This window comes from Nomascus leucogenys, chromosome 8, assembly GCF_006542625.1.
Source record: "Nomascus leucogenys isolate Asia chromosome 8, Asia_NLE_v1, whole genome shotgun sequence".
In the NCBI taxonomy this organism is placed as follows: Eukaryota; Metazoa; Chordata; class Mammalia; order Primates; family Hylobatidae; genus Nomascus; species Nomascus leucogenys.
In genome coordinates this window covers 27,150,079-27,174,660 of record NC_044388.1, presented here as the reverse complement: position 1 = coordinate 27,174,660, position 24,582 = coordinate 27,150,079, and the positions used below count along the sequence as shown (strand labels likewise).

Below are 24,582 nucleotides of genomic sequence, written 5' to 3'. Positions count from 1 at the left end.
AAAGACTGGAGGGTCCTGGCCTGAGCAAGGGGAAGGATAGGTGAGAAGGAGAGACCCACCAGGCAGCATCCTGCTGGAGGCACCTGCATCATTCCTTAATTGTTCACAGGACTAGAGCCTGTCAGAATTGGGAAGAGCCCTTCAGGAGCCCCTGGCCCAAGCCCTGATGAGATGGATGATTGCTGAGCAGTTAATCCAAGGGAACCCAGACCTGAGAAGGGCTCCAGTCCCACCTCAGTCCTTGTTAGCTGTGTGACCTTGGGCAAGTTACTTAACCACCCTGTGCCTCAGTTTCCTCATCTGTAAAATAAAGGTGGAGGTAGCCATAAAAACTAAAAGAGGTGATGTAGGAAAAGCACCCAAGAAGAACTAGATAATCAAAATAGACCTACACAGCAAGTGCTATGTGCAAATTAACACTAATTTACAATTATTGGGAGATGCCAGGGAAGGCGGTGAATGCCAGGAGCCCCTTCCCACAGCAGTGCTCCATCAGCGCTGTGGACTCAATGCATTTATGGTAGCCAGGTAGGTCGCTGGCACCCGTATTGACCCCCACTGTGGGAGAAGTCCCTGAGGTATGGGGACCCGCAGGGGAGGGGGAGGCTCAGAGGCTGAGCCCACACGTACCTTCTCCCCGGGTGTGACGGAGATGCGCCATACGCAGTGCATGTGAGCAGAGTAGCCATTGGGGTATTCAGGGGAGGAGAAGTTGCCTGTGCTGTCTTGCAGGGTCTCTCCACAGGCTGTGAGGAAAGAAAATGACAGGGCAGGGCTGCAGGTGCCAAATCCCCCCACCTTCTGGCTCACCCACCCCTGAGCCTTGGCATCCTCTGGGGGAGGGGAGAATGCCTGAGGAGTGGGAGGGTATCTGCAACTGTCCTGCCCCTGTAAGATCCACACCCTCTGCCTCACAAACAGCACACGCCATCCTACCTCCCAGCCCAGTGCTGCCCTGTTTGTGAAGGCAATATGGGTTCCAGAGCTAAGGTCAGGCTCCCTTGGTGGGGCTCCGTGCCACCTCCCTCTCCTAGGATTGCTGTTCTCCCCACTTCGGCCCCTACAGACCCTCAGAAGGTGGCAGGTCAGCTTCTGACCACCCACCTGAGCCTACCCCCAGTGGCCTCCTTCACTTGGACACTGCCCCTCCTATGGGGTCCCCTCCCCTGCCACACCATTCTCTTAAGACTTGCAGCCTAAGCCTTCTTGGTGGCACCAGGCACCTGGCCTCTGCCTCCCTCAGGCCCTGCCCTCCACGCCCTCACCCATCCCTTCTCTGCCCTGACCTGGGCACTTGTAAAGCTTGCGGGCTTGGGCAATGTCCCCCTTGCTGAGCCGTGTCCTTTGGCCAATAGGAGGTTTCACCCCATTCACCTCATACTTGGGGACAATGGTATCCAGGAAGATGCCCCTGAAGAAGAGGGAGAAAAGTAAGGGTGAGCATCTCATGGACAGTGGGCAGGGAGTGGGTGGCATGCCCATCTGTACCCACAAGTCACGACCCTGCTGGAGCTCAGACATTCCTCAGCAGGGTCAGGGCCGGGTGGAGACATCTCACCCTGTCATTATGCTGCCCACTGACCAGCAGCCACCCTGTTCCGTGGCAGCCACACCACAGGAGTCAGGGGAGCCCCAGGAACACTTTGGGAGGTCAGGGATGCAGGTCCAGGGTGCCCTTGGACCCACTGGTGCTCCCAGCTCAGGCTGGCCACAACTCCCAGCCCCAGGAAAGCTACAGGCCCCTAGCGGGTCATCTCTCTCCAACCCCACTGGGCCCCTGCTTCTGCAGCCCTCATGCTGCTCCAGCCCTAACTAAACTTCTCCCAGGGCTCCCCAGGCCAGTTCCTCACCCTGCTGGCACAGGCTGCATCTGAAAGCACCTGGAACAAGGCCAAAGGCAGATTCCACTGCAGCCAGACCAAGCCCCAGGGACAGCCCCACCAGCTCCCAATCTATCAGTGTCTCCTGTCCTGGCCATTCCTCCCTGCTGAATCCTGGGTGTTTGCACTGGGAGGAGCAGAGTGAAGGGGAGGCAGGCAGCCCTCCACCTCCCCAGGGCCCCTGACTCACACCCAGCTGGGTGGATCGCAGCAGGGGGTGGGGTGGGATGTGGTGGGAAATGTAAGGCCGGGTCTGTGGGTGTTGGGGGCAGAATGACCTCACCACCCTTCCTTGGTCTCTGTTCCTGCAGGTCTGCAGGCAGCAAGAGCGGATGGGGTAGGGAAGAGGGGGCAGGGCCACTGTCTGGGACACAGACAGAGGATGAGCAAAGCACCAGGCCTGGGAATGGCCAGGCCAGGAAGGAGTTTGAGGAGGAGGGAGGTGCCATTTCCCACACTCTGCTAAGGAGAATCCTGGGGGAGGGGAGCCTGGGCCACCACCTTTGAGGGCTCTGGTTGTGGCTTCTGGGGACCTGGGCCTCAGATAAGGAGGATGTGCTTTGGAGCTGGGCATGGGGGCTAGTCCAGGGCAGGAGCCAGGCTTCATGCAAACTGGCCAATTACAAAAAAAGCAGACTAATTAAAAAGGAATGGCTGGGCATGGTGGCTCATGCCTGTAATCTCAGTGTTTTGGGAGGCCGAGGTGGGAGGATCACTTGAGCCCAGGAGTTCGAGACCAGCCTGGGCAATATAGTGAGACCCCATCTCTAAAAAAAAGGCATGGTGGCATGTGCCTGTCATCCTAGCTACTCAGGAGGCTGAGACGGGACGATTGCTTGAGCCTAGGAGTTTGCGGCTGCAGTGAGCCATGACTGTGCCACTGCACTCCAGCCTAGGTGACAGCAAGATCCTGTCTCAAACAAAAACAAAAACAAACAAATGGCCCACAAATAAAAGCTCAGCACCCTTTGGGCTGATAGTTTGGGGCTACCCTACACTGCTTGGCTTGCAGAGTGGCTGGGTTCAGCCTCCTCTGCCAGGTGCCCTGGGTGCACACGGTGGTAAGGCCCTGCCATAGACCCACCCGTGCAAGAGGACAGGAGGGCAGGCAGCATCCACGGACCCTCTGCTTGGAGGCCACAGCCCCCAGAGGGCCACTCTTTTCCTGGGTCACTGCCCCAGAAGTGGGAGGCAGAAGGAGAATAGCCTACAGAGGGCAGGGTGGGGCTGCCCGAGCAGAGGCCCAGCCCCGACCCCATCTCCCACCTGGAGAATGTGTTCCGAGCGTAATGCATGATGCTGTCGAAGTCATAGGTCTCCCCCAGGGACTCCACCTCCTGAGGCTCCATCTTCAGGAAGTTATACTCCTGCCCTGCGAAGATCAGGAAAAGGGTGTGGGGGGAGAGGAGGGGGTGGGTCTGCCTGGGATGCAATGCTCACTTTCCAGGGCAGGGAATGGAGTCCTTCCTGTATCTGAGAGAGCCCCCCTACCTGAGGGTCCGGGGAGCGGCCAAGGGGAGCCTGGGGAGTGGGGAGGGTCTCAGGAAGAGTCCTGTCCAGCAGAGGGCCTGGTGAATGGAGGACTCAAGGGAACATGGGAAGGAAGCACCCATTTCTAGAGCCACAGCTGAGAAGGAAGCAGTGAAGAGTGGAGAACGCCTGGGAGAGAGGGAGGAGGCAGGAAGGGAGGGACAGAGACATCGAGAAAATAAGAGAAAAGCCCTCAGAGAGCAGACCAGGCAGAGGGCAGATAGTGGGCAAAGGTGGGGAGAAAGGCCTGAGCAGTCCCCAGGACGGCCCATTACGCCCATGCCCCACCCTAGAGGCTGCCCGGGCTACCGCTGTCCAGGACCAGGACCTGGCCCAGCTCCCCAGAGGAGCTCTACAATGGATGCGGGTCCTTGATCTGCCACGGAGGAGGAAATGCCTCAAGGGCAGGGGCTGGCTCAACCCAGGCTGTGAGCAGCGCTGCGGGCCCAGGCGATGACGGCTGGCAGGAGCGGCTGCCACTGCCCCCAGGGGCCCTGGAGGTGGGGGCTGGGGTGTGAGCCGCCCACCAAGGCCGCACCGAGGGGCAGGTGCCTACCTGGCTGGATGTTCTCACGAACGATGGAAACGTGGCGGTCCCGGTCTGGCCGAGTGTGTTCGTGCCAGAAGCCGACGACGTGGCCCAGCTCGTGGACCACAATGCCGAACTTGTCACAGTTCTTGCCGATGGAGATGGCCTGGGGGCCCCCGCCGCGGCGACCCACGTAGGAGCAGCACCTGGAGGGCGGGGCCAGCTCAGGGGGGCGGTCCCGAGCTGGGGGAGTGCATCCACTCAGGGGCGGGGCCAGGCTGCCGGGGGCGGGGCGGCAGGGGAGCGAAGGGGAGGGGTGGGCCCTGAGCACCGAGTGCCCAGGCTGTGTGCTGGAGGTCACAGCCACACAAGGGGCAGTTCCTGGGGAGACGCCCCATAGCAGGCGGGGACGAAGGGACCCAGGGCTGTGCCCAGCTGGGGGCAGTGGCAGGGCCCAGGGCAGAACCTGGGTTGGGGCAAGGGCGGGAGGTGCAGTGCCTAGGGCTTCCTGCTCACCCGCAAGGTCGATAGGTGAACACAATATAGCTGTCCTCGTCGGTGCGCTCCAGGAAGGTGACACAGGTGTGCTTCTCCCAGTGCCTCATGGCCTGCCGGAAGACTGCCCTCTGGCTACCTGCCAGGAGGAAGGAAGCCAGGTTGCCACGGTGTCCAGGCAGTCCCACCCCCTACCCACCACTGAAGAGTCACAGCCATTCTGAGAGCAGACTGCCCGGAAAGGAATGTGTGGGCACTCGGACTGCAGGTGGCACCCACGCCTCCGTGCCTGACTGCCCCAAGGCCAGGCCAGGAAGCTGGCTGCACCCTGGGCCCACAATAGCACGCTCACCAGTGAAGTTTCCCCCAATGACAAAGGGGATGACCCCATCGGGCCACACACGCTCTGGTCGGGACGTTGCCGCCCGCCGGCTACGGGATCTGCCTCTCCATCTCCCACAGGCTCCCCTCTGAGGCTGCCCATTGGTGCTCTGGCAGCTGGGGGTAGAAGTGTTTCCTGGAACTGAGAGAGGAAGGCATGGTGACTAGCGAGTGGAGAGAAAGAGGAGGAAAACAAAAGCATAGTCAAACCTCATTTTTCATGGATTTTGTGCTTGCAAATTCGTCTACTGGCTAAAATTTATTCGTAGGCCCCAAAATCAATACTCTCAGGGCTTTCACGGTCATTTGTAGACATTTGCAGAGCAGTGAAAAATTTCAGTCATCCAACATGCATGTTCCCAGCTGAGGTGGAATAAGGCAATGCTCTGCCTTCTTCTTTCGGCTCCCATTGTGTAAACAGGTGTCTTTTTTTTTTTTTTTTTTTGAGACAGTGTTTCGCTCTGTCACCCAGGTTGGAGTGCAGTGGCCCGATCTCGGCTCGCTGCAAGCTCCGCCTCCCAGGTTCACGCCATTCTCCTCGGAGTAGCTGGGACTACAGGCGCCCACCACCACGCCCAGCTAATTTTTTGTATTTTTAGTAGAGACAAGGTTTCACCGTGTTAGCCAGGATGGTCTGGATCTCCTGACCTCGTGATCCACCCGCCTCAGCCTCCCAAAGTGCTGGGATTACAGGCGTGAGCCACTGCGCCCGGCCAACGAGTGTCCTTTTTGAGGTCTAGTTAAAGGCCCTGTTTTTTGCGCTTTCGTGTGCTTTGTTGAGGGTTTCGCTGTTTAAAACAGCCCCTGAGCATAATGCTGAAGTGCTCTCTGGTGTTCCCAAGGGCAAGAAGGCTGTGATGTGCCTTACAGAGAACATACGTGTGCTAGGTAAGCTTCTTTGAGGCATGAGTTAGAGTGCTGTTGGTCATGAGTTCAATGTTAATGAATCAGCTCCATATTAAGTAAGATGTCTTTAAAAAGAAACACTCATAAAACAAGGTGATGCATTGATCAGTTGACAAAAATGTTGTGACCAGAAGCTTGAAGGAACCTGACCCTGTATTTTCCCTAGGAGCAATAGGTCAGTATTTGCTAATGTTTTCAGTGACTGTACAGAGTAACTATAAAGTTATTCTATAACTTCTGTAAATAGCGAGAATTGACAATAATCATAAAAGAGAACAAAGGTGTACTCATTTTCTAGGAATTGTGAGGATCTGAGATTAGGAAAATATCCCTTCTCATTGAATAAACCTTGACATTTGTGGAGCATTCAGAACTCTCTGCCTTCTTTTGATTTCCCAAATTCATGCTTGCATTTGACATAGGCGCTCTAAGGCATGTGGACAAGTGTCATATTGTATTTGGCAGATGAGGAAACTAAGGCCAAAGCTTTGCCCAAAGTCACCTGATAGGTTAGCAGGGGACCCCTCCATGCAGCTTTCCCTTGTGCCATACCTACTAGTCCCCACTAAGGTCACATGAGCCGTACTTGTTAGCAGGCCACCAGGTCACCCTCCAATGCCATCTACCCTCTGGGGTACTTTATTCCATAATGTGCCCACATCAGGATCTTCCCTCAAGCTGGACAGGACAACTTCAGGCACACCACAGTGTTCCCAGAGCAGGCCCTCAATAAGAATCCCTGCCCTTTGGCACGGTGGCTCACGCCTGTAATCCCAGCACTTTGGGAGGCCAGGGAGGACCGATCACTTGAGGCCAGGAGTTCGAGACCAGCCTGGCCAACACCATGAAATCCCGTGTCTACTAAAAATATAAAAAATTGGCCAGGCGTGGTGTTGCATGCCTGTGGTCCCAGCTACTACGGAGGCTGAGGCACGAGAATTGCTTGAACTCAGGAAGTAGAGGTTGCAGTGAGCCGAAATGGTGTCACTGTGTTCTAGCCTAGCTAACAGACTGAGACCCTGTCTCAAAAAAAAAAAAAAAAAAAAAAACCAAAAAAAAAAAGAAAAAAGAATCCCTGCCGCTGCCCTTTGGGAAGGGGAAGGCTATTTGTGTGCTCTCAGGACCATGCCTCAAACATCAGCACTGGCGGTGAGGAGCTTTCACCCTTCTACAGAGCAGTAAGGGACTGGAAAGAACAGACACAGCCCAGGCCCTCATCCCTCCCATTGCTGTATCCATGCACAAATACCACATGGGTTTTTAGGAGTTTGGACCACAGTCAAGGATAAGAATAAAGCATCCCTGACCTTAATGAGCTAGGGAGACATAGGAGCAAATCCTTTCAATATGGCGTGATAAATGACAGGGTAACAGTGTGAGGACAGAGGAGGGAGAAAACAGGGAAAATGGAGGGACAGTCATGTTTTGGGGGCAACTGGGAAAGAAGAATAGGAGAAGCTCCTGAAATGGGCCTCAGAGGATGCACAGAAACTTGCAAAGTGGGAACAGGAGAGCCCAGGAGGGATTGCAGTGTTGGGCAGAGTCTCAGATCTGGAGTGAGAAAGCTTGAGTTCCAGTCCCAGCTCTGCCACTAACTAATTGTGTGATCCTGGGCAGGTCACTTTACCTCTGTGAGTCTTAGTTTCTGTACCTGTAAAACAGGAGTTGTCCTGACACCACCTTTAAAGGTGGTTGGGGGCAGTCAGGCTAGACAATACTTTTGAAAGTGGTTTTTAAACTGTAAGCAGAAAGAATGTCGGTTCTTAGTTGCTGGGGATATCTATATTTACTACTCCTCTGGGGAAGGGATGAAGATATCCCAAGGGAAGATAGGCCCATGTGCTGGGGTCAAGCTCATGGCCTCTGTCCTGGGAGGGCCTGGCTGGGAACAGGGAGATTCCTTGTTTCCCTAAGCCTGGAACCCATTTCTAGGACACAGAGGGCCCATTGGCACCCGGCTTACCTGCAGCTTTGATGGAGGACTTACGAGCTGTGTGCTGTCTGAGATCCGCAGCCTGCTGTACCTGGAAGGCCCTCAGGTCCTCTTCGTCCAGGGCAATGTCCCCAAGAAAGGCAGCTAAAGAGAAAACGAGAAGTCAGGGCTGAGTTAATCCTCCTACCCAGCCCTGGGTGCGACGTGCTTCTAGCCCCACCCCTGTGGGCACCAGCCCCCAACCTCCACAGCGACTGTGATCCTCAAATTCCATCTGAACAAGAAGGTGACGGGCAGTTAGGGATCAGCTTATAGAATTTCTTGGGAAGCTCATGCTTACTTTTCAGTTAAAATCCCAGTAAAACTGATGCCCAGCCTCTACCAGGCTGTTACCTCATCATTCTTTGGGGAGTGTGGGGCAGATACGGTCTCACCACTGTGCCCAGCTAATTTTTTAAAATTAGCAGGGTCTTGCTATGTTGCCCAGGCTGGTCTCAAAATCCTGGCTTTGAGTGATCCTCCAGCCTCCTCAGCCTCTCCAGTGGCTGGGAATACAGGTGTGAGCCACAGAGCCATCACTCTTCAGCAAATACTTAGTTAACTTCCTACTGTGGTCCAGACAATACCCTACTCATTAGCAAGACAGAAGAGGCCCCTGCTTCAGTGGAGCTAACCTTCCATAATATGCAAGTAAATAAATACTGACCTAGGGTCTTCCAGATAGCAATGGGAGCTATGAAGAAAATAAAACAGGGTGTGCTGAGCATGTGGCATTCACTCAGCAAATGCTGTTTCAATTTAACCAAGGGGTGGTCTATGAAATAAAATAAGCCAGGTGCAGTGGCTCACACCTGTAATCCCAACACTTTGGGAGGTCGAGGTGGGCGGATCACTTAAGCTCAGGAGTTCAAGATCAGCCTGGGCAACATGGTGAAACCCCGTCTCTATAAAAAATACAAAAATTAGCCAGGCATGGTGATGCATGCCTGTAGTTCCAGCTACTCACTCAGGAAGCTGAGGCAGGTGGATCAGTTGAGCCCGGGAGGTCAAGGCTGCAGTGAGCTGAGATGATGCCACTGCAATACAGCCTGGGCAACAGAGTAAGACCCCGTCTCAAAAAAAAAAAAAAAAAAAAGGAAATAAAATTGTACCAATTTTCATTAGAACAGATAAGCATCTTTGGGAAACGAAGATACCTTCTGGGAGCTTCCCAGGTAGGAGGAAAAAGTTTAACAGTTCTCAGGTAATTCCTATTCCAAGTCTTAGGCTGCCCAAGCAGAAAGGCCAGAGGGGAAGAGAGCCTCCCTAAAGGGCCATTCCGATTCCAGTATCTGGAGCTGAGGAGGGATGTTTCCAGAGGCCCGGCTGAACTGTCTGTATTCCTTTTGAGAAGTCTGGAGAAAAGGAAGCAGAGGCCATAGAACTGGCCGCTTTGTAAGGCGCTCAGATGGGAGCTGCATGCTGAGCTGGGCTGGGCTGGGGGAGGTGGGAGGCTGGGCTAGAGGTGGGACCCACAGCAGCTTCCCTGCAGCTCCACCCACAGCAACATCTGCTTCTCATCCAGGCAGAGTGCTATACAGGCCTGGCGGTCGCGTTACACAAATTGTTTTAACCTTGAAGACTTCTACACAGGTTTCTCCTCCCCAGTTGGCCTCACTGGTGAACACACACACACACTGACTTCATCACATACAGACTCAGACACCCAAGGTTAGTGTTCCTACAGACATATGGTGGCGTCCACACCCTTGCCATCCAGTGCAGAGCCATCAAAGCCAGGGACACACATCCTTGCACAAGAAAGCATCGTCCAGCCCTGCGCTTTCAGGCGGGAAGCACTCCGGGATGTTCGAATGAATGAATTGCCATGCTGATATTCTTCTGGCTTGCAAATACACGCCCAGAGACACACCCTCACCTAGACACGATCAACAGAATGTGGGAGTGACTGTGGCAGTCATCGAGGCCAAACTTCCATTTTATAGATGAGGAAACTGAGGTCCCAAAAGCAACAACTTAACTGAACCTACACTGCTAGTCATTGGAAAACTGGACCTATAACTCAGGCCTCCCCATTCCCAGTGCAGCGACCACTGCACTCTCTAGAACTCCTAATGTAAATACATATGCACAAAAATAGATACTCAGACGGACACATCCATAACAAAATACACACACAGTCACAGACAGTTTTTAAAAAACACACACGCACAAGCTCCAACATACACAAACCAGCTGCAAGCTCTGGACCCATTAAACCAATAATAGTCGTGATAAAGACAACTTATGTAAATGTTGAAATTTTTGTGGTGCTTTCCAATTGGCAAAGTGCTTTCCCATTAATTAATTTAATCCTGGCCTGCCCACAACATGCCCAGTAAGCCACACTCCACACCATGCTCTTGCAGAGCATTAGAAACTCTCAGGGAGAGATAACCTAAGTGGCTAGGTTCCAGCCCACCTCCCTGACTTTAGACATCAGAACACTTGAGCCTATGAAGGGCGATAACTCACTCAAGGTCACCAGCCAGTAAGTGGCCCCAAATCTCTTCCAATCCATGAGAAAGCTACTCTTACTTAAATCGCCATCCTCAGCAGGTGGCCTTGGCTCAGCAACTGATGGGATGGCAACAGAAGATGCTTCCCAGGTGACATGCAAGAGTGGCCTTAACAAGGACATGGGATGGGAGGTACACTTCAAGGAAGAAGCAGTGGGTTCATACTCACCAAAGTTCACATGGATGTGCATCTGCCACACGAATGCCTCCACACTTAGGCTTGTGTTATTCCTTTCTTTCTTTTTTTTCTTTTTTTTTTTTTTTTTTTTTTGAGATGGAGTCTCACTCTGTCACCCAGGCTGGAGTGCAGTGGTGCAATCTCAGCTCACTGCAACCTCTGCCTCCCAGGTTCAAGCAATTCTCCTGTCTCAGCCTCGCCCAGCTAATTTTTTTATTTTTTTTTAGTAGAGACGAGGTTTCACCTTGCTAGTCAGGCTGGTCTTGAACTCCTGACCACAGGTGATCCTCCTGCCTTGGCCTCCCAAAGTGCTGGGATTACAGGCATGAGCTACTGTGCCCGGACACACGTATTATACCTTTCACAGACATTGTACCTGCAGGCTCCCACACCCAAACCCACAGGCATCACCGCATACAGGTGTGGCTGGACATTTAGACTCACCTTTGGACACAGAGCAAAGGGCAAGGTCTTTGGAGTCAGACAGACCTGTCTTGGAATCCAGGTTGCCTACTATTAGCTGACAAGTCATGTAAACTCTTCTAAGCCTCAGTGTTCTCCTACATAACAGAATCTGTCTCCTAGGATTACTGCATGAAATAAGACCTATAGACGAACCCCCTAGCACAGAGTGTGTAACACGGTAAGCACCCACCAGCAACTTTCATATTATCCCAACACAACCCGTAAGCTCAAAGTCAGCTCTAGACCTCCTCAGGAAATGCTGGCTCACCCACACTCTCTGCCCCCACCCCTCCTTGAGTGAAACCCCGGTGCAGAGGCCACAGAACTGTGCTGGCCTGCGGGTCCAGGGCCAGTGTAGAACTAGGGCAGAGCAAATGCAAGGCAGGGCAGGGCATGGCCCTGGCTGCTGAGCTCCTGGAGTGAGGATGTCATGGCTGAAGAATGCATGGGAACCAAGTGGGGGTGGGGAGAGAGGACATGGGCAGGAGAGCCTTAGGGGCAGGAGCTGGGCCTTGGGGCTCTGTGCTTTTGGGCTGCCCTCTGGGGAAGCGAGGGAATCTGGATGCTAAGGAGTCTAGGAGGTCTCTCCTTACTCAGAGGAAGCCCTGGGGTCACGGTCAGGGTAGTAGTTATTTTCGACACAAGATAAAAATTTTTTGTGTTGTTTTCTGGCTGTAAACCTGCCAGGAGAACTGTGGCTGAGCCCATCTGTGTGCCTGTGCCTGGGAAGAATCTCACTCTTCCAGGTCAACCTCTGGACTCCACCGTCTCCTCCCCCAGGGCATGGCAAGGCATCGCCTTCTGGGGAAGTGGGGAGAGGAGGCTGGCTGGTGTAATGAGCCCCAAGGCTATATGTGCAGGACTGACACATGTCCCATCGCACAAACGCAAGCTTCGAGCTGGAGGATGACACACCCAAACCCCTGCAAACATGTGGATGGACTTCATCACATGCGAACACTTCTGCAGAGGTGCATGTTTGCACCCATGCCTGCATGTACTCAGGAAGACCCATCACAGGTGAACACGCTTGCCCACAAGGCAGCGACACACCCACGCACATGCACAAACACACACTCAACCACTTCCCCATGCAGGATCTTGTGTTTTCAAACACACACATAACTGCAGGCATGCACCGTGTTTCACGGGCCACACTCCCCAAAGGACAAGGGCGCACTTAGAAATGGACAGGGACGCACTTGTGTGAGACAAAGAGAGCGAGGGAGGGAGACAGAGAGATTAGCTGACTCCCTTGGATCTCCTTAGGAGGTTCTTAGTGGACTGAGGAGTGCTGCTTCTACTCCCCCGACCCCAATATCTTCTCCTCAAATCTCTGGAGAAACTAGTTTTTTTTTTTGTTTTTTTTTTTGACAGAGTCTTGCTTTGTCACCCAGGCTAGAGTGCAGTGGTGCAATCATAGCTCACTGCAGCCTCCAGCTCCTGGATTCAGCCTTCAACTCTCCAGCTCCAACTCCTCCCAGCTAAGCCTCCCAAGTAGCTGGGACTACAGGTGCATGACACCATGCCCAGCTAATTTTTAATTTTTTTGTAGGGATGGGCATCTTGCTGTGTTGCCCAGGCTAGTCTTAAACTCCCGGCTTCAAGTGATCCTCCCACTTTGGCCTCCCAAAGTGGATTACAGGCAAGAGCCACTGCGCCCAGCCTAGAATTCTAAAGAATCCCTTCTTCCTGGGGAACCCCACTGCCCCGCCCCACCCCATGTAGGGCCCAGGGAGAGTATAAATTTTTTCCTTCCCCTTTGGGGCACTGAAATAAGAAGGTGACTCAGGGGCAGGGGCCTGGGTGGGTGGGGTGACTCAGCTGTCTAGAGGGGGAATGTGGTCTGGTGAGAGGAGAGATTACTTTTTGACCTCAGAGGGTGTACCCTAATCCTCTGTGGCTCTCTGATGTCCAAACCTGGGCCAGGCGGCCCCCTGGGTGGGGATGGGGATGTGGGCTGGTGAGTGCTGCCCCCTCCCGCTCCTGCAGACTCTGGGCTGTCAGATGAGGTTGAGGTGGTAGCAGGAGCTTCACTGGCACAGGGTCACTACCCAGCCCTGGGTGTGACATGCTTCTAGCCCCACCCCTGTGGGGTCAGGCCCCTGGGCTTCTCTGATTATGGGATCAACTGTGTCCCAATTCCTGCCTCCAAGGTCTCTCCAGGGGAGTGCTGGCTAGTCACCTGGGGCAGCCAAGCAGTGCTGGGAATCTTGTAGAAGGACCCCCTTCATGGTTTGGCTGATTTCCTGACATACAGGAAATCAGGGCTGCCTCAAAATCTTCCTGGGCAAGGGCTAGTGAGGGCTTGGTGGCACCACCTCTGAGCACACAAACAGACCAGTTTGCCTTCCTGCCCAACGTCCTGGTCTCACCCAGAGGGTCCAGGAACCTCTCCAGGGTATCAAGGATCTTAATTTTGCCCTTACTACAACGGCAACCATAACTCGGCCAGTAATGGTCAGATGAAGGGGCCTGGCTACCCCTCGGAGCAACCGGACAGGTCACAGGTAAGCTGTGGGAGTCAAAGGAGCTTTCAGTTCCAGCCCTTGGAAAGAAGCAGGGACAGGCATGCCTGCCATCATCACCTCCAGCATCTAGAGGTCAGGGCTGCAGAGGGTACAGGAAGCAAAGCCAGGCAGGAGAAGGAAACATGGAGAACAGAGCTGAGGGACCTATGGCTGGAAGGCAGTGAATGGCACAGGGGTGTGGGTGTGAGTACCTGGGAATACCCATGTGAGTTTCCTTCAGAGGTGGGCAGCTGATCTTAAGCATCAGTTATACCCGAGAGGGAGGCCTGATCTGACCCAAGGCCTGGCCTTGTCAGGCCCCGGAGCCCTCTCAGCCACCCCCAGGCCTGGCCCAGAGCCCCACCAGCCTCACTTCACCGGGTTGGAGTGCTTTCTCCAGAGCCCTTACTTGAAGCTCCAACTCAGCCAGCCCCACCCAGCATGAAACCTGAGACTGGGGGGAGAGCCCTCAGCCTCTTGCTGCTCTGAAAATCACTCCCATTTCCAACAAGAAGGGAAAGACATCAGAATGGCTTCCCACCCATTCTTTAAGGCCTGGCCCCAGCCCCACCTCCTCCATGAAGACCCCCCAGACCTTCCCAGCCTGCTGTAATCACTTTTCTCTGCCACCACCAGGCTGCAGAGGGGCAGGAAACTCCCTGAGTCTTTAGCGTCCTACCCTCCAATGTGGCACTCAGTGTGGCTTGGTTTGTGCTATTGGTTATGTCTGTAGGTGTCTTGGGTCCCTACTGGAATGTAAGCTCCTTGAAGGCAGGGTCCTAGCTTGTACATCTCAGTACCTCCCACAACATCCATTCCAGGCCCTAGCACATATTAGGTATTGATGGATTGATGGAGAAGAGGCACAAGGAGACACCAGCAATCCCACACCCCTCGAAAAAATGAAGTGAGAGTCTGAGGCACAGAAAACAGGGAGTAGGGAGCCCACATTTATTTAGCGCTGACTGTGTGTTAAGCACTATTAAGTGTTTTATGTATGTTCTCATATTTAACCCTTACCACCAACTCTATGGGAAGAGGTATAATCAGTTCCATTCTACAGGTGTGAAAGTGGCAGTTCAGACATGATCATTACCATTCCGAAGTGGTACAGCTATAATGAGTGGCGGGGTCAGGATTGAAAGCTAGATGTGCCTGCCTTCAAAATCCATGCGCAGTCCACTCTGCCCTGTACCCACTCCCAGCACCCAGCGAGAAAAATGACAGCAAATGTCCTGGTTTACCCGCAGCCCAGCAGGCATAGAGGGGTAAGGGCTGAGGGATTTGCCCTGATCTCCTCCATTGGATGGTCTCTTATTTCTGCCTGTGGGCCGTCCTCCCAGGAGAGTCCCTGAACAGGGTCTCCAGAGCCAGGACTAGAGCAACCTGCCCCTCCGCCCCTTGTGCCCCACACAGCCAGTCCAGTTCTAGAAACTATGCCACTTCCCCTGGCTCTGGCTATTTGGAGATGAGCTGAAGTCAGAGAGGCAGGAAGTCAAGGAAAAGTTCTGATATCTTGTCCCTGTGTGTCCCCAAACAGCCTGCCCAGGGTCATCCAATCAGGCAAATGGCCCAAGTGCCTGGCCATCTGGTCACTCCAGGGGCAGGACACTTCTGGGCCCAGCAGGAGTGAAGGGGTTACATAGGGTCTTCAGAGACAAAGAACACACACACACATACAGGCAAACACACACTCCGGGGTCCTGACCTCAGCTAATTAGCCTCTGGTGTCTCGGGGGTGACACAGCTGATATAAAATATCTGGGTTCTCTTTGTATTTTCCCTCTTTCCACCCCAACTTGGCCTTGGCGGGGGTCTCCGGGCACATAGGGACAAAGTTAAGTCCCCCTTCTGGGCTGCCTTCTCTGACTTTGACAGCTGTCTCCTAAGTCCCAGAAAGCTTCAGCTATTGGTTAAACTACGGGATACCCAGAGAGCACGATCTCAGGGAATCCCTGGCAAAACTTTCTTCTTCCACTTGGGCTGGGTGGTGGCCGGGGGACCTGCTCCTTGGAGACTCAGGCCTCCCAGCTCCAAGCCAGACAGATGTGCAGCCCCAGGGCAGCCCAGACAGGCTGGAAAACACCCAGCTCCTGGAGCAGGAGAGATGGGGGAGAAGGGGAAAGAACACACACACACACACACACACACACACACACACACACACACACACACACACGGACTCACAGGAGTTTGGCCAGAAAAGTTTCCTACAGAAGGAAAAGCCGCCTTGCCCGCCGGTTTTCCCGGGACCCAAGGAGACTTCCTCTGGAATCCGCTGGGAATATGAGAGGCAGCGGCAGCAGCTTCCACCAACAGCAGCAAAACTTCAGTCCGAAAAGTCCCCCAAAGCCCCCTCCCTCTCCCCCTCGTTCTTTTGTTCCCCACTGCATTGCCAACCAGGCAGCTCCCGGCTTCCCACACTGGACTGTCCTCCCCCAACTCCAAACCCGAACCCGCCCGCGCCTCCCCGCCTGGCCCGCCGCCGGGGGGCTGGGGGGCGCTCACCCGCCTTGCAGGGGTCTTTGTAGTTGAGGGGCTCCGAGTCTTCCTCCTCCGCCAGGTCATAGGTATAGTCGGCCAAGTCCAGCGGCCGGCCGGGACGCGGGAGCAGCAGCAGCCCAAGCAGCAGCGGCAGGCGGGCCACGCCGGGCATGCTGGCGGGGCGGCGGCGAGGGAAGCGGGGCACTGGAGGCCAGGGGAGGGCGTCCCCTCGCCCGCTTGCTTGCTGGATCGCGACCGCGACCGCTCCCGCCCTCGCTCCCCGACCTCTTCCCCTTCCCTCTGCTCGCCTCCCTCCTTCCTGTCTCCCGCCCCCCACTCGGCCCGCGGCTCGGCGTTAGTCCTTGGGCTCCAGCCGTCTCCCTCTCCCTTTCCTTCTTTTTCTCTCTTTCTTTCTCTCCCTCCCTCCCTCTGGCTCCCCCCCCCCTTTTTAGGGAAATGAGCTCGCTGGAGGGCGGGTTTTCGCCCGAGCTCGGCCCCCCTCGGGGCCGGGACAGTGCTCGGCCGGGCCGCGCGCCAGCCGGGGCGGGGGAAGGCGGAGAGCCGCGCGCCCGGGGAGGGGGCTCGGGCTGCCCGGGCCGCCCGGGCCGCGAGGCCGGGGCTGGAGCTCGGGCCCCGGGGTGCCGGGAGTGTTGTCGCTCCCGAGGTGCCCTCTAGCGGCGGCCTCCCCCGCGGGCGCCCGGCCGAGCCCCCGCCCCGCCGCGGGACACGCTGTCAGGTCCTCGCGCCGCCCCTGCCCCGCGCCCCCGCCTCGGGTCGTTCTCTCCGCCCGCGTCTCCCTCTCTCTCTCCTTCTCGGACCCTCGCTTTCTCGCGTCTCGCTCTCTGCGCTCTCTGTCTCTCTCGCTGTCTAGGTGTCTCTCCCTCCTCCGGAGACGCCGCTGGAGGGCGCCGAAAGCCCGTGGATGGCTCCCCGCGAGCCCCTCTCCCCCGCCGAGGTGGACCCAGTCCCCCAGCGCCCTGGGACAGAGGGAGAATGGCAAACCCCACTTTGCTCTCCCAAGGCCCTTCCCTTCCCGGCCGGCCCCCGCCAGGGCAGGACTGCGCCCTGCAGGAAGATAGAAGCAGACCCTTTGCTTTTCAATCAGGCTGCTTTATTCTGTTGTGGCAGGAGTTCCCGGGCCCCTGGGCGCCACCTCTGTCTGCCCACTCCCATCCTCTCCCCAAGCTCCCATTTCTCCAGGGCTTGTCCCTGCGGTGTGGGCAGAAGCAGCTTCTTGCCCGTCTGCAAAAGCTGCAAAAGACCCTTTGCCCGGGGCATTTCCTGTCCCCTTGGGGCTTCCACTGACCCTGTGAAGCAAAGGAATGTTGAGGATGGACAGAGAGGGTCGGGGGAGTGGGAAGTACCGGCCTGTGAGCTTCCCCTCCCCTGAGCTCCCTGGATAACCCCGTTTCAGTGGACGCCCCAGCGCCTGGTCAGCGCAAGCGCTCCTCCACAGCCCGGGCAGATGGCCAGAGCACTCCTCCGCTGCTGATCAGGGGCCCTGGGATCACACCTGCTCACCTGAGGCGTCCTAGATGTAGTAGAGCGGCACCTCGCCACACAGGGTGCTCACGGCCATGCCCAGGGAGGCCGGGTCCCCTCCGGAGGGTGCTGAGCCTGCATCTCGCCCCTCTGCCTGGCCCAGCTTAGAAGTAGGCACTGCGGGCTTGGCCTGCAGAGAGCATTCCATCTGGAATCTAGGAAGTGAGTTTCTATCCCATGTGCAGCCCTTATTGTGGGACTTCAGGTATATCAGGCAATCTCTCTGAGCCTCAGTTTCCTCACCAGTAAAGAGGGGCTGTGCGTGCTAGAGTCAGAAGCCACCAGGTAGTGAGTGGACTCAGCTGAGCCCAGCAGCTTGGCAGTGGGGTGGGAAGGGAAGGAGTCATGCGGGGGAATAGGAGAGGGGCAGTCAGCTGGCAGCCGATGAGGAACAGTGCTTTACAGGTGACAAAGAGCCACCATTCGGACACTCCTCCCAGCAGCCCTGGGAGGGAGACAGCCCACTCTTTTCACCCCCACACACACACCTGGAAGTTCTGGACTTTTCTAGTGAGAGCCTCAAGACTGGGGATGCTCTCTGGAGCAATCTTCATGATGTAGCAGCAGGTGCCAGGGGCTGGCTTGTAGGTGATCAGGAGCTAGGCACAGAATGCTGGAGATCATTCGGGGTTTCCTGCCCTGCTCGCCCCCTGACCCACGTCCTTAGCCACCTCCCTCTAGGTTGGGCACGGGAGTCATACTAGAATCTGGGGCTCAGGCAAAAAGGCTGGAGGACAGGGAGAGATGGATGTGGATGAAGTGGCCCAGCTAGGTGGCTCTAGCAGAGCCTTGTCATTGGTCCCAGGGTCAGGAGGTCTGGGCATACCCACCCGCTGGTAGTCATACACCACGAGGCCAGTGGAGCCAATGGAGAAGGTGGCCGTGGTACCCAGGTGCTCACTCAGGGCCAGGCGTTGCTGGGCTTCTGGTGCCCCAATGCTCATCTCCAGAACCTGGGGAAAGGGCATGGAGCTGCCTGGTCTTCCCCTTTCCTACTCAGCTTGCGGTACCCATCCCCTACTCAGGCCTCTGTACTTAAATGCGCTTCCCTCTTTCCCAAGAGTTCAGGGAGGCTGAGTGGAACCAGGTGCTGGAGGGAGCGGGCTGTCCTGCTGCGGGGCAGGGGCCTTGTGGAAAAGCCTGGGCTGGGTTGCCGCCTGGTTCGTGCCTCTTTCCTTCTAGCTGTGCCCCTTGCCTCCTCCCCTCCACTCCCGTTGGACAGTTTCCTATCGCACATCCCACCTAGCCCCTCTGTCTGGCATGTCCTGTGCCCACTGCCGCCCCATCCAACACCTCTCACCATCTCCGTGTGTTTCTGGCTCATGTGGAGACCCATGAGTAGGGCTCCCACAATCACCACGACAACGAGGACCACCACCACCACCACGATGAGAAGGCGTTTCAGGTGCACCGGGCAGCAGGGGATGCCAAATCGGCCCCGGGGAGCTTCGGAGTAGTCCTGACACGGTGGGGCAGGCAGGGAGACAGGCATGAGGTCATGAGGCTGTCCCCTCTTCTCCCTACACAAGCTGAACACCCTCCCACGGCCGTCTAGGGCTGGACAGCCAATGCGATGGATGGACAGGGAAGGGCTGAGGAGATCAGAGAAGTCTTCTTGGAGGAGGTGGCCTGGATTCTAACAAACCCATAGACACATAGAAGCTTAGAAGCAGGGTCTAGTTTTGAGGGACCCAAGAGAACCTGCTTCACCTGTCTCTTCCTGCTGCTTCCCCCAGCCATGGTCAGCTCCTCTCTGTCCCCAGGTGATCACCTCCATGCGGCAATACAAAGTCTCCCTCCTTCCTGGAATGCCTTCCTCCTTCTCCACCAGACGAGCTCCTCCTTATTCTGGCTCCAGCTCATATGTGGTTTTCTCTGTGAAGTGTCCCCTGACTTCTGAAGTTTTTCATGGCTTCTGACTCGGGGCTGTCTACGGACGGCCCTTTCTATGGACCCCTATAGTGGCTCTCAGCCCACAAATAGCTCCCCAAAGGTCCCTGGCTTAGTGGTCTTGGTGTCCCCATCCTGACTTACCACAGTCCTAGGTTAGTTGAGTGAATGGATCTGGATAAGGAAACAGGCCAGGGAGGATAGAGGAGGCAGGGCCCATCACACGCATGTGCGTGCGCACACATATACACACACGCAACCACACTCACCGGCGGGCTCTCCATCAGGACCTCTTTGCTGCCCACATCCATCTTGCTGCAGGTGCTATGCTCTTGTCTCCTCCTCTCCCAGGTGTGACCAGGGTCTTATATGTGTCCGTAGGGAGAGAGGACAGAGGTGAAGGACCAAGCCCGCTGTGTACCAGCCAAGCCCTTGGCTTTGAAGCCTGTTTGTTCCTGGCCCTCTAGAACCGAAGCCCAGATAAGCCAGCTGTGAGAGCCCCCAAGGGCCCTTGGCCCTGGCACATGAGTCCTCTTGGCCTCAGCAAGAGCAAACCTGGGTGAGTTGAGCAAACTTGCCCTCGGGCCATCTGCACTTCTCACTGTGGGTGTCTTCCTGGCGTGCCTGCCTTCCTTGCTGGCACCCGCCCCTGCTGCCCTGTGGCTTTCCTTATTCTTCTGCCAGCCTGAACCTCTCCGGCGGCCAAGGGTCTGACCATCGTATTTCCCAACAGAATTTCTAGATGCATAGGGATGTGCTCCAGGAAGAGGGTTCTGGAGGCAGCACCTGTAGACTCTGAGAGGACTCTGCCCAAGGCAGGAGGTGCTTTGACATCAGTTTTTGGGGATTTCATAAATGTGCATTTCCCCTCAAGGACCAGTTCCAACTTCAAGCACTCTTTCCCTTACCTTGCCTCCTCCCACATATCTGGTACAAACCTCAAACTTGCCCCCAGTGATTATTTTCCTAATTCTGGAAACTGTCCCCACTGGTGGCAAGCTCTTACTCATGTGCAGTGCTTCCTTCTTTGCTCTGGGCTTGTCTGTCAATTGCAGGCTGTGCTGATGGCAGATTCCAGGTCTGACACTGCTTTCTTCTGCCCGGACAGCCCTGCACAGGGCTGGCCCTGGTCACTGGTGGGCTCCCAGTCTCCCCATCCTCGAATCAGCCCACTCACCCTGTGGTCTACAGTCTACCCCTCTAGACTCCGCTTTCTACATCCTCTGATCCTAAATTTGCCCTGAGAATGATACTCACCCAAATACGATCAACTTTGAGGACTGTCTGCTTCTCTTTTCTCTCTCTTTCCTAGTGCCTTCCCAAAGCCATCTCTATGTATTTACGAGGTCAAATCTGCCAATGACTTTGGGCTGGCTCACACTTTCTCTCAGGTTCCCTTTCACTCCTTGGGCCAGGTGGTCTCTAAAGTCCCTTCACCTCTAAACTCAGGTGACTGTGGCAGAGTCCAGGCCTGGGCTTGCTCCCTTAACCTCCTATCCTTTTTCTGTTTTGTTTTGTTTTTTTGTTTTGAGACAGGGTCTCACTTTATCACCCAGGCTGGCATGCAGTAGCGAGATCACTGCTCACTGCAGCCTTGACCTCCTGGACTCCGGTGGTCCTCACACCTCAGCCTCCCGAGTAGCTGGGACTACCAGTGCACACCATCCTGCCCCGCTAATTTTTGCATGTTTTATAGAGATGGGTTTTCACCATGTTGCCCAGGCTGGTCTTGAACTCCTGGGCTCAAGTGATCTCGGCCTCCTAAAGTGCTAGGATTACAGGTGTGAGCCAACATGCCCAACCAGCCTCCTGTTCTTTAACATGCTGCCCCAGTTCCTGTCCCCTGCCCCAGCCCCCTCCCACCTGGGCCCTGCCCTTCAGTCATGATCTGGCAGGTTCCCCTGTCCCCCTCTCCACCTGGAGGGCCTTCAGCCCCAAGGTTGCATAACAGCATGGCATCTGAACTGAGAGCCCCTGAGAAGCGCAGGGAGGAAGAAAGGGAAGGAAGTGTTTGCCCCCACCATCCTCCTCACCCCGTAGCTGCCCCTTTAAATATTTGCCTAAGACTCCAGCAGCCAGAGAGTGTCCCAGGACAGTGAAAGAAGGGGAGGGATGCCGGGAGGAGGGGGAACCCAGAGAAGCATCCTCTCAGCTCGGCCTCAGCTGTGTGCAGGTGCCAGATGTAGGAGACAGCTCGCCTGCAGTGCCCACCCCTGCCCTCCCCCAGGGCCCCTACTCCCGCCCCCATCATCCTAGCAACATTGGGATTGATCGGCTGACTCACGAGTACTGGGCCTGAGCCAGGTGGGCAGCCGGCCAGCGGGAGAGCCAAGCACTGCAGGCATCTCGGGGTCCCTGTGGGCATCTCGGGGGGCCGTGTTGTCCTCACGTGGGACTTGTTCTTAGCAGGCACTGTGGGTGGGGCTTGCTGCCATCGCTGGGTGCCGGGAGAGGGGTCTCTTTCTCTGAAAAAGCCTCTGCTCTTTCTGGTCCTTGGTATCCCCTGCCTGTTGCTCTTAGGCTGTAGCTGTCACAAGCTCTGTGGCTGCTGCTTCTGCTGCTTCTTCTCCTTCTTTTTTAAACTCATTTTTGCTTGCTCGAGGGCTGAGGGAGGGTGCCCACTTCCTGGAGTGCTCACAGCAATCAGGTGAAGGTCTTGGGTTCCTTGGAGAAGGAAACACAGAAGGACTTTTAGCTGGGTGTGCCAACCTTCCGCCTCCCCCATACCAGCCCTATCTGCAGCCTTCTCACTTTTTGGCCTTTACTTAAGCCATTTCTCCCTCTGTGAAAGCCCACCTCCGATCCCTCTCCACTTCTCCGGTTTTATTTTTATTTTATTTATTTAATTATTTAGAGACAGGGTCTCATTCTGTTACCCAAGCTGAAGTGCAGTGGTGCAATCACAGCTTCATGCTCACTGCAGCCTTGATCTCCTGGCCTCGAGTGATCCTCCTAACTTGGCCTTCCAAAGTGCTGAGATTACAGGCGTGAACCCTGCATCTGACCTTCCATCTCTCTGAATGCCACCCACCCAAACAGGCCAAGAGCCAATGGCACCTGCTCTGTGACCACACTCCAGTTCATGGTGCCCTCTGAAATTCTCAGCCTCTCTGTAGTACCTTCACCTGCCATTCAGCACACATGAATGTTCTCATTAGTTACATGGGCGCTTTTTGTTGCTCTATCTTCCAGCCCAATTGCGGGCCCTGGGAAGGAAAGCAGCATGCTTCCCACAGGCTTCTTTGAACCTGCCACTGGGCAGGAAGCATGCAAACAGCCAACACTTAATGATAGTCAATGATGAGACCAATACCAACAGTGGTCAATAGTCCATGCCTTCAGTATGTGGAGGTCTCAGTGCTTCCATTGGCCAGCTCTGGGACCCAGCGTGAGTCATTCTGCTTTGCTAGGCGTTAGTATGTTCATCCGTGAGATGGGTCAGGTACTAGCTGTCCACCTCACTATGCTATTATGAGGACCTAATGGCATCATAGGTGTGACGTCCAGTCTTCCTCATTAGCATCATCTACTTCATCCTCTAGGGGACCTCTCACTAGCTAAGAACACAGCCCAGACTCGCCCTCTTTGTCTGTTTCTGGGTTGACCCCCTCTGAGAGCCCTGGGTGATGGACGGCCCCACGGTGGCCACCCCTTCTGCGTGGGCCTTCCCGTTTCCTCCTCCAGCCCCTCAGCTGCAGGGGTGGGGACAAGATTCACTTTGCTCTTTGTGTACTGGGCAGAGCCGTGCCAGGGACGGGTGGGGACAGTTGCCCAGCTGCCCCAGCCACCTCCCTACCCCCACTGCTTCCCTCCGCCCAAGCTGGCAAAGGGAGGGCAGCTAAATGTGTGACAGCAAGGAGACATCAAAGGGCAGGGGCATCCCTGGCTGGGAGAACACGACTTAAGCTCATATCAGAGAATCCCCTGCTGGCAGAGTCTGGGGACAGCTGGGGAAGCGTCTTAAAGCCAGTGGTCTTGGTTCCCTGGACTGGTGTGGAAAGAGCACAAGACTAGAAGCCCAGGCAGCTGACAGCCAGGCTCTCCTTGTCCCATGCCTGTGAGCTCTTAGGACAGTCATCCTCTGCCACGGGGGAGCTAACGTGGTATAGAGCAGCAGTTTTCAAGCTTTTTGGTTTCAGGACCTCTTAACACTCTCAAAAAGTACTGAGGACCCCAAAGAGCTTTTGTTTATGTGGGATATGTCTCTTGATATTTACTGAGAAATTACATTTTTATTTACATGTGAATTTAAAATATCAGCAATAAACCCAATATATATTATGATATAAATCACATTTTTAATGGAAAAACTATTTTACAAAGCAAAATAAAATCAGAGAGAAAGTGTCATTCCTTTACAGTTTTGGAAATCTTTTACATTTGGAGCTTCATAGAAGTGAAAAGGGCAAATCATGTCTTAACAATATTAGGAAAATTGTTTTTACCTCAGAGACTCCCTGAAAGGTTCTCAAGGACCCCTGGGCTCCCAGGGCTACACTTGGAAGAGCCCTGCATGGAAGGACGACCGTGAACGTTGAAGTTGGGCAGAGTGGGCGGAAATCCCTGCTGATACCTTTTTCTTCTGGTGTGACAGGCCTCACTTTTCTTGTCTGTAAAAGGGAATTACTATCACCTGCCTCAAACGATTGAGAGGATTAAGTAGACAAAGTAGAGAGCACTTGCGATAGCAAGCTTAGCCAGCCTCTTTTTTGGGGGCCTCAGTTTCCTTATTTGTTAGACAAAGGGCTGGACTGAAAAATATCCAAAGCGCTTCCCAGCTTCAACAGGCTGTGGTTGAGCAGTGAGAAATGTTCCAGAATTCCACACAGTCCCACTCCAGCTCCAGAGGCTGCGTTTCCCTTTTCAGCTCATGCTGACACAAAGGTACATTCTGTTCAGCGGCGCGTGGAAAAACATGTGAATCCGGTTAGAAGCGCACTTCAGACTCCTCCAGGACGCCCTTCTGCTTCTAATCTTGCATGCTAACTTAGATATGCGTCTGTCACTCACATGCCCATGATGCTGCCTAGGGGATGTGTCCCCCCATGCAAAGAAACCCAGGTACACAGAAGCACAGGGATCCCTAACCCCGAAGCGCTTTCACAAGGCAGTGTGTGCATGTGCCCGTGCAGAGACAGGTGAGCACCGGCGCGCACGGTCGTGCCCAGCACACGGAGGCACAAGTACAAGCTCACACGCATGCACTCACGCGGATTGCCCCAGAGACTGCCCGGTAGAGCACACAGCGGCCACTCCTCCCCTTCGGTGACTCCCAGGCTCGGGCCTCCCCCCGCGGCCCCG

At 55.2% G+C, this 24,582-nt stretch overlaps 2 protein-coding genes across 6 annotated transcripts in view; both read right to left on the bottom strand.

Annotated features, from left to right (window-relative positions):
* The window catches only part of BMP1 (bone morphogenetic protein 1), a 47,564-nt gene extending 31,285 nt beyond the window's left edge, over positions 1-16,279 (bottom strand). For all 4 annotated transcript variants that reach the window (XR_004031301.1, XM_030816940.1, XM_030816941.1 and 1 more), the window contains exons 1-8: positions 15,874-16,279; positions 7,685-7,798; positions 4,787-4,957; positions 4,456-4,573; positions 3,967-4,145; positions 3,147-3,252; positions 1,287-1,411; positions 631-746 (exon numbers count right to left, since the gene is read on the bottom strand). Coding sequence is in view for 3 of the 4 variants with exons in the window: in XM_030816940.1 (XP_030672800.1) it covers positions 631-746; positions 1,287-1,411; positions 3,147-3,252; positions 3,967-4,145; positions 4,456-4,573; positions 4,787-4,957; positions 7,685-7,798; positions 15,874-16,021 (1,077 nt within the window). In the remaining variant the exon portion in view is untranslated. The remainder of the gene's footprint in view (positions 1-630; positions 747-1,286; positions 1,412-3,146; positions 3,253-3,966; positions 4,146-4,455; positions 4,574-4,786; positions 4,958-7,684; positions 7,799-15,873) is intronic.
* A 659-nt stretch (positions 16,280-16,938) lies between these two features.
* On the bottom strand, positions 16,939-24,574 carry SFTPC (surfactant protein C). Of its 2 annotated transcripts, XM_030816938.1 has the most exons (8): positions 24,491-24,574; positions 21,566-21,945; positions 19,551-19,645; positions 18,692-18,850; positions 18,222-18,344; positions 17,880-17,990; positions 17,371-17,521; positions 16,939-17,156 (listed from the first exon to the last, which is right to left on the bottom strand). In XM_030816938.1, the coding sequence occupies exons 2-7, from the start codon at positions 21,624-21,626 to the stop codon at positions 17,381-17,383; spliced, it is 690 nt and encodes a 229-aa protein (XP_030672798.1). In that variant the 5' UTR covers positions 21,627-21,945; positions 24,491-24,574; the 3' UTR covers positions 16,939-17,156; positions 17,371-17,380. The 2 variants fall into 2 exon arrangements, with proteins under 2 accessions (XP_030672798.1, XP_030672799.1); XM_030816939.1 differs by lacking the exons at positions 21,566-21,945; positions 24,491-24,574 and adding an exon at positions 20,288-20,612.
* Positions 24,575-24,582: the final 8 nt, after the last annotated feature.